Source organism: the organism of the source record quoted next, unplaced genomic scaffold (genome assembly GCF_019419815.1).
Source record: "Pyrus x bretschneideri cultivar Hongxiangsu unplaced genomic scaffold, Pyrus_bretschneideri_v1 Contig50, whole genome shotgun sequence".
Classification (NCBI taxonomy): domain Eukaryota; kingdom Viridiplantae; phylum Streptophyta; class Magnoliopsida; order Rosales; family Rosaceae; genus Pyrus; species Pyrus x bretschneideri.
The window spans coordinates 2676411-2688122 of NW_025999788.1; the positions used below are offsets into that span (position 1 = coordinate 2676411).

Consider the following 11712-nt stretch of genomic DNA (forward strand, 5'->3'; position numbering starts at 1 on the left):
AAACAAAACAAGGTGTATTAGGTTCCTAATGTGTATGAAATTGACTGAATAATACGAAGTACAGAGAAAATTATATATATATTTATTAATTTCTTTTTGTGCCTCTGTGCATCTGTAGCTCTAGCATGGGTTTGTTACCTTTTAATTTAACAGTGAGTTTAAAATCAAATACCATTTTTTTGACCAGAAATTAAACTATAGAATTGCGAAAATATATTACCTGGTCTACAAACACCTCTGACAGTGTTTTGCAGATATATACATAGGTATTATACCACATATGTGTGTGTGTGTGTGTTATAGTGAAGGCTCTACATATCTGGTTTGAAATTAAGGCACCTTTTTTTAGTCTAATTTTAAAGTGAGACGGTTTCACCATCACTTAGTGTTATTTAACATTCCACTCATTATAACATGAATGGATAGGTAATACCATATAACACTGATAAAATAACTCGTTTCGGAGAAAAAAACCCTTCAACTAAATATTTCAGTTCACAAAAAGTGCATGGTGTATGACAGTGTCTAACATTACATGAGATCTGAAATTAGTATGCATTAATAACGTGAGTCATGCAATAACATATGAACGTTTTCTTTGTTTTACAATGTCATGCAATATCATGAACTATATGCCTGTGGACTGTGGAGCATCAAATTCAAAATATATATCAAACAGTTGGCGCGCGCTAGCTGTTAGTTGGATCCTTGGTTTTGGTGTTAATTCAGACGCTCCTCCCCGTTGAGTTTGATTTAAACAAAAAAAAAAAAAAAAAAAAAAACTAATGAAAATAACTTGAAAACTTTGAGTTTTAACGGTAAGAACAAAATAAAGGGTAAACTGAATTGTACCAGGATTGACTTTTTAGTGTAAAAATGTGGTTTTTCGTTAAGTTAATAGTAACGTAGGTTTTTCGTTAAAACTCCTTTGATTTAAACTAATTAGTTAACGTTGTTTTGCATCATTTTAAAATTTGAAAATAATCATTAAGAAAATTTACATGCAAAATATATATATATGGAATGTATTAAGGGACACGCGTCTTTTTGTGGGTTACAACATTAAGTGACAAATGTGATCACTTTGTGTATGCCACGTGTCACCATCCTGTGAGATGATTAGTTGGGATGGTCAATAACAATTAACTATATTGATGGGATAATGCTAGGGACCAAATTTATACACCACAACACCATATCTACCACGGTTGATTGTCCATGGACATAAGAAGTCCGTTATAAAATGTCCAATTTAATTACGGACGTTTGAAGTCCATGGTAAATAAATTAGTTTAACAATGGGCGTAGAGTGGCCCGTGGCTAAAGGTGTTGAAGCAACAACATGTGTTTAAAGCCCGTTGTGGTTTGGTTATATATTATCACGAGGCATGTTCGTGGTTACAAAAAATTTGACAACAATGCCATTTTAAATCTACCACAGACTAAAAGTATTGTTGTTATAATTATAATTTTTTACTTTTTTAATCAACCAGTATAATAATACACACTCAAATTTCAGATCTCAATGAAACCTATTTACCGTTTTCATATCAGACGCCGCCAACCACTAGGTCTCACCCCCTATTCTTATGTCGACGATTACTTCGACCCAAAACTACTCATTTTTTTGTCTTGTTCGCAAACACTATTTGAACCCTATTTTTTTTTTCTATTTTTTTGGGCATGTCAGGTATTCCCAATCTATAGGATCTTCATCTTCGTCTCCAACTAGAGAGCACGAGATCTTGCTGGTGTATATCTCGGTGGATTTCAGAGGCGGTGGCGGCTTTGGCACAATTGCCGTTGTCAGTAGAAATAGGAATCGATCTTTGAGATCGATTAAATTCTGGGCGGTGAATCTCCACCATTGATGAAATTGTGATTCTTTCTTTCTATGTTATAACTTCTTCAGGTGTGTGCTCTGTATATTTATCTAATTTCGATTTCTCAAATCACTATTGTTTATTAGATTTTGCTTCGTTCTGATTCCAATTGAGTTCGATTTCGAACTTGAATTTAAATTCGATTTTGATTTACATATGTCCTCATTTTCCTGAAGTTGTTGCTTCTTCCATTTTGAATTCAAGTTCTCCATTTTGGTGATTTTGATTTCAAGTTTTAAAATCGAAAGATTAGGGATCGAGGATTGGGCTAGGGTTTCAAAACCAGAGAGATGGAGTTGGATTTATGGCTTTCTCTATGACAATGTGTGTTTTGGGGTTTCGAAAGGTGAGCATTCACTAGTACAAAAACATGTTTGCACGACGCCAACTTGCGTGACGCAGCAAATTTGGTCGCGCAAAGCATGTTTGCACGATGCTAAACAGAAAATGTCGCACAAATGGCCTTTACAGAACGACACTTTGCACAACAAAGACTGGCGTTGCGCAAAATAGCTTTGTGTGACGAAGGTGCACCTACGTCACTCAAAACAACTTTGCGTGACGCCAGTCTTCATCGTGCAAAGTGTGGTTGCGCAATGGCCATTTGTGTGACGTTTCTTGCATCACGCAAGATGTTGGCGCCAAACCAAGATGTTTTACCGCTTTGTTCCCAACTTTGCGCGACGCAGGTGTACCTACGTTGCGCAAAGTTTTTTTAGTTTTTATTTTTTTCCCTTTTGCTTTTCTTTTAGGGTTATTGCATTGCCTTTTTCTATTGTAGTATCCAATAGTGTAAATATTTTAAATTGACGATCAAATTAGTTCATTGTATTCATATATGATCAAGGAGTGTAGCTGTAAAAAATCATCAAAATTGGAGTTAAAATTATCGTTAAATCGTAATTTTTCATTTATAACCGTAAAAAAGGTTTATCCCATTACATAATCCCTGAAAGTTTATTTTTTGCGATTTTTGGCGTATGCAATCTCGAAGCATATACAAACAAGTTTGGCGGTTGGATCGGTGAAATTAGTTTCATAAAATGCATATCGCATCAAAATAATAGATTCACTAACACTTGGAGTTTATCTATACTTTCATTAAGTATAACATAAGATTTTGTGGTATTCAATAGTGTAAATATTTTAAATTGACGATCGAATTAGTTCATTGTATTCATATAGGATCAAGGAGTGTAGATGTAAAAAATAATCAAAATCGGAGTTAAAACTAGTATTAAATCGTGATTTTTCGTTTATAACCGTTGAAAAGTTTTGTCCCGTTACTTGATCTCTGAATGTTTGTTTGTTACGATTTTTGGCGTATGCAATCTCAAATTATGTACAAACAAGTTTGACGGTTGGATCGTCTAAACTAGCTTCGTACAATGCGTATTCCATCAAAACTATAGATTCACTAACACTTGGAGTTTATTTATACTTTCATTAAGTATAACATAAGATTTTGTGGTAACCACTTGTGTAAATGTTTTAAATCGATGATCAAATTAGTTCATAAACAAAAGGGAAAAAAAAAAAAAAACTTTGCGCAACGTAGGTCTTAGTTGCGAAAAGTTGTTTTGAGCGATGCATATGCACTACGTCACGCAAAGTTTTTTTTTTTTTTTTTTTTTTGCCCTTTTGCTTTTCTTTTGTGGTTCTTGCATTGTCTTTTTCTATTGTGGTATCCACTTGAGTAAATGTTTTAAATTGACGATCGAATTAGTTCATTGTATTTATATAGGGTTAAGGAGTGTAACTGTAAAAAATCATCAAAATCGGATTTAAAATTACCTTTAATCGTGATTTTTCATTTATAATCGTCGAAAAGGTTTGTCCCGTTACATAATCTCTGAATGTTTGTTTTTTGCGATTTTTGGCGTATGCAAGCATATACAAACAAATTTGACGGTTGGATCATTGAAACTAGTTTTGTACAATGCGTATCGCATTAAAACAATAGATTCACTAACACTTGGAGTTTATCTATACTTTCATTAAGTTTAACATAAGATTTTGTGGTATCCACTTGTGTAAATGTTTTAAATTGATGATCGAATTAGTTCATAAGCAAAAGGAAAAAAAAAAAAAAAAAACTTTGCGCGACGTAGGTCTTCGTCGCGCAAATTTTTTTTTTTTTTTTTTTTGCCCTTTTGCTTTTCTTTTGTGGTTCTTGCATTGCCTTTTTCTATTGTGATATCCACTTGTGTAAATGTTTAAATTGACGATTGAATTAGTTCATTGTATTCATATAGGGTTAAGGAGTGCTATAAAAAATCATCAAAATCGGAGTTAAAATAACCGTAAAATCGTGATTTTTCGTTTATCACCATCGAAAAGGTTTGTCCCGTTACTTGATATCTGAATATTTGTTTTTTTACGATTTTTGGCGTATGTGATCTCGAAGTATATACAAACAAGTTTGGCAGTTGGATCGTTGAAACTAGTTTCGTACAATGCGTATCCCATCAAAACAATAGATTCACTAATGCTTAGATTTTATGTATACTTTCATTAAGTATAACATAAGATTTTTTACGTGATATCTACTTGTGTAAATATTTTAAATTGACGATCAAATTAGTTCATTGTATTCATATAAGGTTAAGGAGTGTAGCTGTAAAAATCATTTTTCATTTATAACTGTCGAAAAGGTTTGTCCCCTTACTTGATATCTGAATGTTTGTTTTTTGCGATTTTTGGTGTATGCGATCTCGAAGTATGTACAAACAAGTTTGACAGTTGGATTGTTGAAACTAGTTTTGTACAATGTGTATCGCATTAAAACAATAGATTCACTAACACTTGGAGTTTATCTATACTTTCATTAAGTATAACATAAGATTTTGTGGTATCCAATAATGTAAATATTTTAAATTAACAATCGAATTAGTTCATTGAATTCATATAGGATCAAGGAGTAGCTGTAAAAAAATCATCAAATTCGGAGTTAAAATTACCGTTAAATCGTAATTTTTTATTTATAACCGTAAAAAAGGTTTGTCAAAAAAGCATTAATTGGACGACACATAACATAGTAATTGAAAATTTGAAAAAAAAAGGTTACTTGATCAAGGAAGAGTATTTAATTTGACTTCTTAATAATTTACCTGAAAAAATTTAAAACTCAAATTCCTGGCTAGCCTTAAGTATCTTCCAAATTATATAGGTTTGATCATCGCCTTTTGCTCCACCCAGATCATGAATCACCGGAATGTTGTTGCACCAAGGTTATTTTGGGTTGACACGAATAATTCTATACTTGCACAAACATTTGCCTTTTGACAATAAACATTAAATGAGTGTCCTGAATCTCGTTATTTGCCTATGGCAGACGCCGGGAAGTTAAAATGGTTGTGATGATGGATCCACTGGACTTCGGTGGGGTGCAGATGAGAGGTCGGCAAAGCATTACATGTTTTATGATCGTTCAAGAAGCCACATTGGAAGATAGATAGGATTGAAGAGGTCTCAGGTTCCTATTCCTAATCCGGATGAGTCTAAAGCTTGCGCTATACTTGTTTTCTCGTCTCATGTGTAAAGATGGATAGCTGTATTTTCATAATTCAGATGAGTGTAAAGATAGATAGGTGTATTTGTCTCATGTGGTGGTTTTTTACCGGGGCTCACTGCAGCAGTGTATCAAGTGTAACTTGACATTTGCACGATATGATTGTAAACACTTGTATGTTTGTTTTTGTTTATTTCTTTGTTTTGCCCCATGATTGTGTTCGGGCAGCACACTTTTTGGCGATGCTTTTGTTCTGAATGCTTATGTTGACTTTCAAATGGAGTATTTTAAACTGTTAATTCGATCATTTCATGGTGTTTGAATAAAACGTCTTAGTTCTACCAAAAAAAAAAATTCTCATATAGTCTTGACACTCATACTGCATAAATAAGAAATAAGATAGTTCTATTTTTTTTTATTCAAGAAGAAACACAGATAAAAGAAAGGTATAATGAAAATAAATGTGAAAAATTAAACTAGGTTTTTACCCTCTACTTATTCGTCTATTTTCTATCACATTTGATGTATCTTATTAGGTTGGGATTTCTGTAGATATTATTAATCAACTAAATGATTTATGATCTGTAGCCACGCCGAGTTGTGATCTAGCCACGGCATTATGAGGGTAAGCATCATGTGGAAAAGGCGGAGTAGTTGTGTGGCCTGCAAAGTTCCTTTGGTTGATCGTTGTACCGTCAAGATCATTCAACATAGCAGGGACCTTCGGATTAGATCCACCGCGAGGAGGATGGTCGGCCCTCTGCTTCGACTTCATCAGCATGATGTCTTTGCTCATCGTCGTCATCATCCTTGCTGAGTTTCCGTTCACATCATACAACCCTGCCTGCACTAGCCTCTTGCAAGTTCATGCTCATGAGAAATACAACTGTTATGACTGTGAATATAACATTAAAAAACCAAATGGTGATCTATTGATCTTATACTTATAGATATTAAACAAAGATATCTAGCTTAAAAATATGAAGGATGTGTTATGTGGAGGGTTAGATATATGGGTATTTATAGGCACCAGTGTGCTCTTTTTCTATTGTGGGAAGCATTAAAATTTGAATGGGTCAGGACTCGGAACAGAAGAAATGAGTCTTGCAAATAATTTTTCATTATATTATTGGCATGCATTTTGGGGCACAAAGAAATCAAAATCTGACCCACAATATATGCTTCTTTGCACTTACTATGGACCTTGTAATACCTTCACTTCGACACCTACAACAAAGATATCTCCTTACGTTTACAGGTCATGTGATGAGTGTTGTAGAGATATATCTTTTTCTTTAGCCGCACTAGCCGTACATTCAGATTTCTGCTGATTCAGCTGCCTTAAAAAGGGTTGTAACATGCAACTCTCCATTCAATACAACAAATCCAAATGCTGAGTCGCATGAGACCTGTTTTGGTATACGTGACTCCTTACGCCAACGGTTTGAAGCCATGTCATATCTGCAATGCAGTAGACAGCAACACTTCAACTATTATGTGGAAGAAACATAAGCAAAAACTAAAATTATCATTCAAAGATCAAATGAATAACAACGAGGAAGAACTTCAAAGGACATAAACTAGGGGCAGATGCATACGTCCAAAAAGACATCAATAAGCATACATAAAAGTGAACATAAAAGAATGTGATCCCATAAGAGAATTACTTGTACTAAACTACTAATAGTCTCATAAAACCATGCATTTCTCAACATTTGTAATATAGATTTTGCGCTTGTGTGAACCACAATCAATCAATTAGAAAAAGTAAACTAAAACATCGCTGCGTTGTGTCTCGGTAGAACCTGTGCCATTTAAGTCATAAATTTAAATTGCCATGACCATCCAAATGAAGTCATCACGTATCCCTCAAATTGTTAAACTTTGAAACTTTTCTGTAACCAGAATAATAAGTTTTTTGTAGTTCAATATAAATGAACACATGAAGATTTCAAGCTCTGTCTTCTGCATTCACCTTGTGGTGAAAAATAGAGAGATAGTGTTCATCCTGAAAAAGTAAAAACACAAACGAAGTCATGGCAAATCAGAATGAGTTCAAGAGCGTACCCTCTCTTTGTTGTTTCTTTCCGGAAAAATCCAGAGTATTAAAGTGGAGTCGTATATCACATACGGCCAAGCCACCTAAAGATTTCCAGCTAGCCACAATGCCTCGGATATTCTTACAAAAAAATCATTAAGAGCTAGTATTAGCGGATTAGGTTTCATAATCAAATAAAATCTTGATACTTTCAGTCAGATTTCTCTCTCTGCGACTCTCTCACACACACACTTACACATACAACATATATTTTTCCCATGGTGCAAGAAAACAATGGCCATACTCAATCCAAATTCTTATACCCTGATTTCACAACATTTATAACAAACTTCTTCAGGAAAGTCCCTGGGTGGGTACTTGCTCTGGACTAGGCCATCGTAGCAACTCTGCATGATGATTTCCCTCCCTCTCCGAGACTCCGAGTTACCGAAAAGCTTACACTCCTCATTCGCATGGTCTAGTAACACAAGCATTAACCCTATATCCCCAATTACGGAAATCCAAGAAGACAAGTTTTTGGCACACCTCTCGGTCAAAATTCTGTTAATCAATAAAAATAAATTCCATAACCAGTGAGGTCTCAGAAAATGTAATAAGCATCTATACACCCAGAATATGAGGCAGCACAAAGTACTCCCTATCTAGATCACACATTTAGTTCATTCGAAACCCAACTCTTACCAACTAAACTGAACTTAATTGACATCCAATTCAAACAGATCCAATAATGATACCAACAATGCAGAACAACAACACTTCAACTTGAAGCTTTGTATAGATATTTAATGCGGACAGTAACATTAGATTAGCATGAACAATCTCAATCTAATTGGAACCAATTGTCACTAGCGGAACAGAACAAACAATGTTACTTCAAGCCCGAGCTTAAACAAACAAAAAAAAAAAAAAAAAAAAAAGCCACACAAACACAAACACAAACTAAAGATAAGAGAAAAACTACCTGAATATAACATTCAGGTCAAGCATGAATGGTTAGCCTAGGGAGAATATAATACAGTGTTCATCAAACCAGCTGAACCACCAAAACCGGCCTATTCAAACTGTAATTGGTTGATCATATTGAAAATTAATTAAGAAGTCCACTGATTGGCTCCAACATGTTCAGAAGCCAGTCCTCACTGGGAGATTGATCAAGTTTTTGGAGTTTATCTTCACCTTTAACAGAAAAGGAAAGTGACATCTAAAAGAGTAAGCGTTAAACGGTGCACAGTTTTCCTTTTTGCGCTTCGCTTTACCTTTAGGTATTTTACATCTTACCCTTTTTCTTTTTCTCCCTTTCTCTGTAGGACTTTTTGGTCGAGCCATTCTCTGTAGGATTAAGCTGTCCTATTATGGTTTGGAAGGCAATTTAAATTTAATTTTTTCTCAAAAACACCCACCTTTAATTTTCCTGAGTTTTTGGCTTTAGCCGGCTTCCATTTGCCTTGTATTTGTTTGGTGTGAAATGGTGTACACTTTAGTCGATTTTTATTATCAATTTGTCTGAAGTAGGTTCAACAACCCCAACAACTAAAGGAAGCAGATTAATGCGACTACAAAATGTGCCATGCTTGCCAGCACCGAAAAAGTACCGACCTCCCAATAATGAAGTTGATCTTAAGAGAGCTCCAAAGCGTGACTTTAATAAAAGATTCAATGAAGGAGCAAATTGAGTTAAAGAAGTAATATTAGGGCTACCAAGAGAAGGATGGAGTTTCAAGTTGAGATTATTTAGAACATAGGAGTTTGATTCGTTTTATCCTACTTACGATTTTTTTTTTGTTTTTGTTTTTGTTATTTTTTTTTGTTATGGGTACGTGTGTAAGAGGAACTGATAACAGTTTTGAATAACGATTTTACTTGCTGTTTTATGTGATGGGTTTGAAAAATCTATAGATCCAAGAGAAACTCTTGAGTTGATTAAAATTACTTTTGCAAATATATGTTGGAATTCAATTAGTTGTCGTGGTACCGTGCCATGGTACTGCCCGGCGGCTCCTTCTTACCGATATCTAATTGGCTATTGAGACCAATTTGGTAAGCGTTCTTCTGCATGCAGACAACTCAAAGAAGTCCTTGAACAATGGTAACTTGATGATCAAAGGAAGAATTCAAAGTCTAAATAACTTAATGATTAATTAATGTCAATCATAACTCGCAATGGTTGAACACAAATACTAGTACATAGGTAGTACTTCCAATAAAAAGTACTAAATTTTACAATATTTATTAACCCACCCAAATAAATTTGAGACCATTGCCATCCAAATAAATTTGTGTTTTCCCCAGTCACAGCTTCATAATTAACTAAGCATGGAGCTTAAAGGGTTCTAGTACAACTTCAGTTTTGCCCTGCTTCGTAAAATAGTTCATAATGAATTCTTTGTATTGAAAGGGTCTAAAGAGTTGTGGATTGCTTGCATTAATAAGATCTCCAGCAGGTTCTACAATGCAGTCGTCTGAAGGTGCGATGAAAAATGCAGCAGATGTCCGGGCATTACTTGAACTCGTCACTGCCCGATGTTCAGCACTTTTCAGCTTCCCATTACTGATTATCTACATCCCATACCATAAAAAAAAAATAAAAATAAAAAAATAAAAATAGTTTGTCATATGGTAATTAAGAGAAGGTTGATGAACATATTTATGGAACGACTATCAGGCCCCTATTTCGACATGATATTGACTGCGCTATGTAATCAAGTATAGATAGTAATACAAAATCAATAATACCAGCAAAATAATCTTCGGCGTAAAGAAGGGTACTGAATCTACTGATGTACCTGTAACTGATAGCCTATGTTAATCACAAGTGCATCAGAAAGAGGCTTCACGCCAATCCATTCCCCGTCTATGAAAACTTGAAGTCCATTTACGTGTTCTTCTTGAAGTAAAATGGTTATGAGGTTTGGATCACAGTGCTTAGATACACCTAATGTCAAACTTGGGTCTGAGCAAGGCGGGTAATGATTAACAGAGAGTAACATATTTTTCAAAAGTTCATCTCTAAAATACCCAGTTCCAAGCCCAAGTCCTTCACTGATTAGCTCCAAAATGTTCAGAGCCAGTTTCCTTATTTGTGAGGAACATGTCCCAACAAGCTCTCTGAAATACATAACATCACTAATTAATCCTTGAAGATACAGAAGCATATCATACATATATATGCAACAAAAACAAAGGGGGATTTCAAAACATGAATCTATAAGCTCTTTTATGTAGGTAGCACGTCTGCTCATAAAGATGTAGCAATTTTTATTTAAAATCATTGAAAGTGCTTCCTGGGGCTTATGTAAAAAGAGCTCTTAAGTTTTGGAGAATGATTTCCACACACCTCTTTTCTCTCTTTACATGCCCTTGATTATGAATGTCGAATTGAATAAATCAAGGAGAGTTAATAGACATAAATGTAAATGGATGTGTAAGAGGAGAAAAGAGGCATGTGAGAAATCATTTCCCTAATTTCTAACACGTGTCAGAAGCACTTTTGGCTGTCAAAAATCACTTTTAGCTAATACAAGCTCTATGTATCTTAATTTGGTAGATTAATCTTTCTTACCGATATGTACTTGGCTGTTGAGGCCAATGCTGCATGCTCTCCTCTAAAGGAAGACAAGGGTGTCGTAGGTTATCACGCCAAAGATGAACATCTTCCCAATCATAATTTCCACTGCTGGTAAAGAGTCTACATATTTTTTTTGGGTCCTCAGAGTAGACAGCTGCCTTGTCCTCTGCAGGCAACTCAAAGAACTCCTTGAACACACCCATTGTGTCCTTCAACAAACTTTCTGATATTCCATGGTTGATAACCTGCTTTATAAATAGCATTAGTTGATGATCAAGGAAGAGTATTTAGTTTGAAGTCCCAATAAGTTACCTGGAAAAACCCAAATTCGTGGCTAGCCTTGAGTATTTGCTGAATTATACAGGTTTGATCACCGCCCAGATCAATCACTGGAATGTTGTCGCAAGAAGGAGCGGTAGTAAGCTTCCCGGGTCTTGCGTCTGGTGGGAATATGTAATTCTCGGGCAAGGTTCGATTGTTGTACCAGTTAGAAACAAGCTTCTCCATTTCTCAAATCGTATCTAGCCTCACAATTAAAGGTAAAACTAGTGCACATATAAAGTGGACTTTGTTCTATCAGAGTTGGAATAAAGATAGTGCCGGCCATCCCATCTACTCCAATATTTTGTTGTATCATTTGGAATAAAGATAGTGCCGGCCGGCCATCCCATCTACTCCAATATTTTGTTGTATC

General features: G+C 35.0%; 1 protein-coding gene and 1 long non-coding RNA gene across 2 annotated transcripts; both read right to left on the bottom strand.

Moving 5' to 3' along the window:
• Positions 1-5778: 5778 nt before the first annotated feature.
• Positions 5779-8859, bottom strand: LOC125470602. The gene is made up of 2 exons (XR_007252896.1): positions 7462-8859; positions 5779-6855 (listed from the first exon to the last, which is right to left on the bottom strand). It is a non-coding gene; the product is annotated as an uncharacterized LOC125470602 (long non-coding RNA).
• A 249-nt stretch (positions 8860-9108) lies between these two features.
• Positions 9109-11712, bottom strand: LOC103946072 (protein DOWNY MILDEW RESISTANCE 6-like). Its single transcript, XM_009356693.3, has 4 exons — positions 11331-11712; positions 11013-11263; positions 10237-10558; positions 9109-10009 (listed from the first exon to the last, which is right to left on the bottom strand). Exons 1-4 carry the CDS (start codon positions 11523-11525, stop codon positions 9761-9763), a joined length of 1017 nt encoding a protein of 338 aa, XP_009354968.1. The 5' UTR covers positions 11526-11712; the 3' UTR covers positions 9109-9760.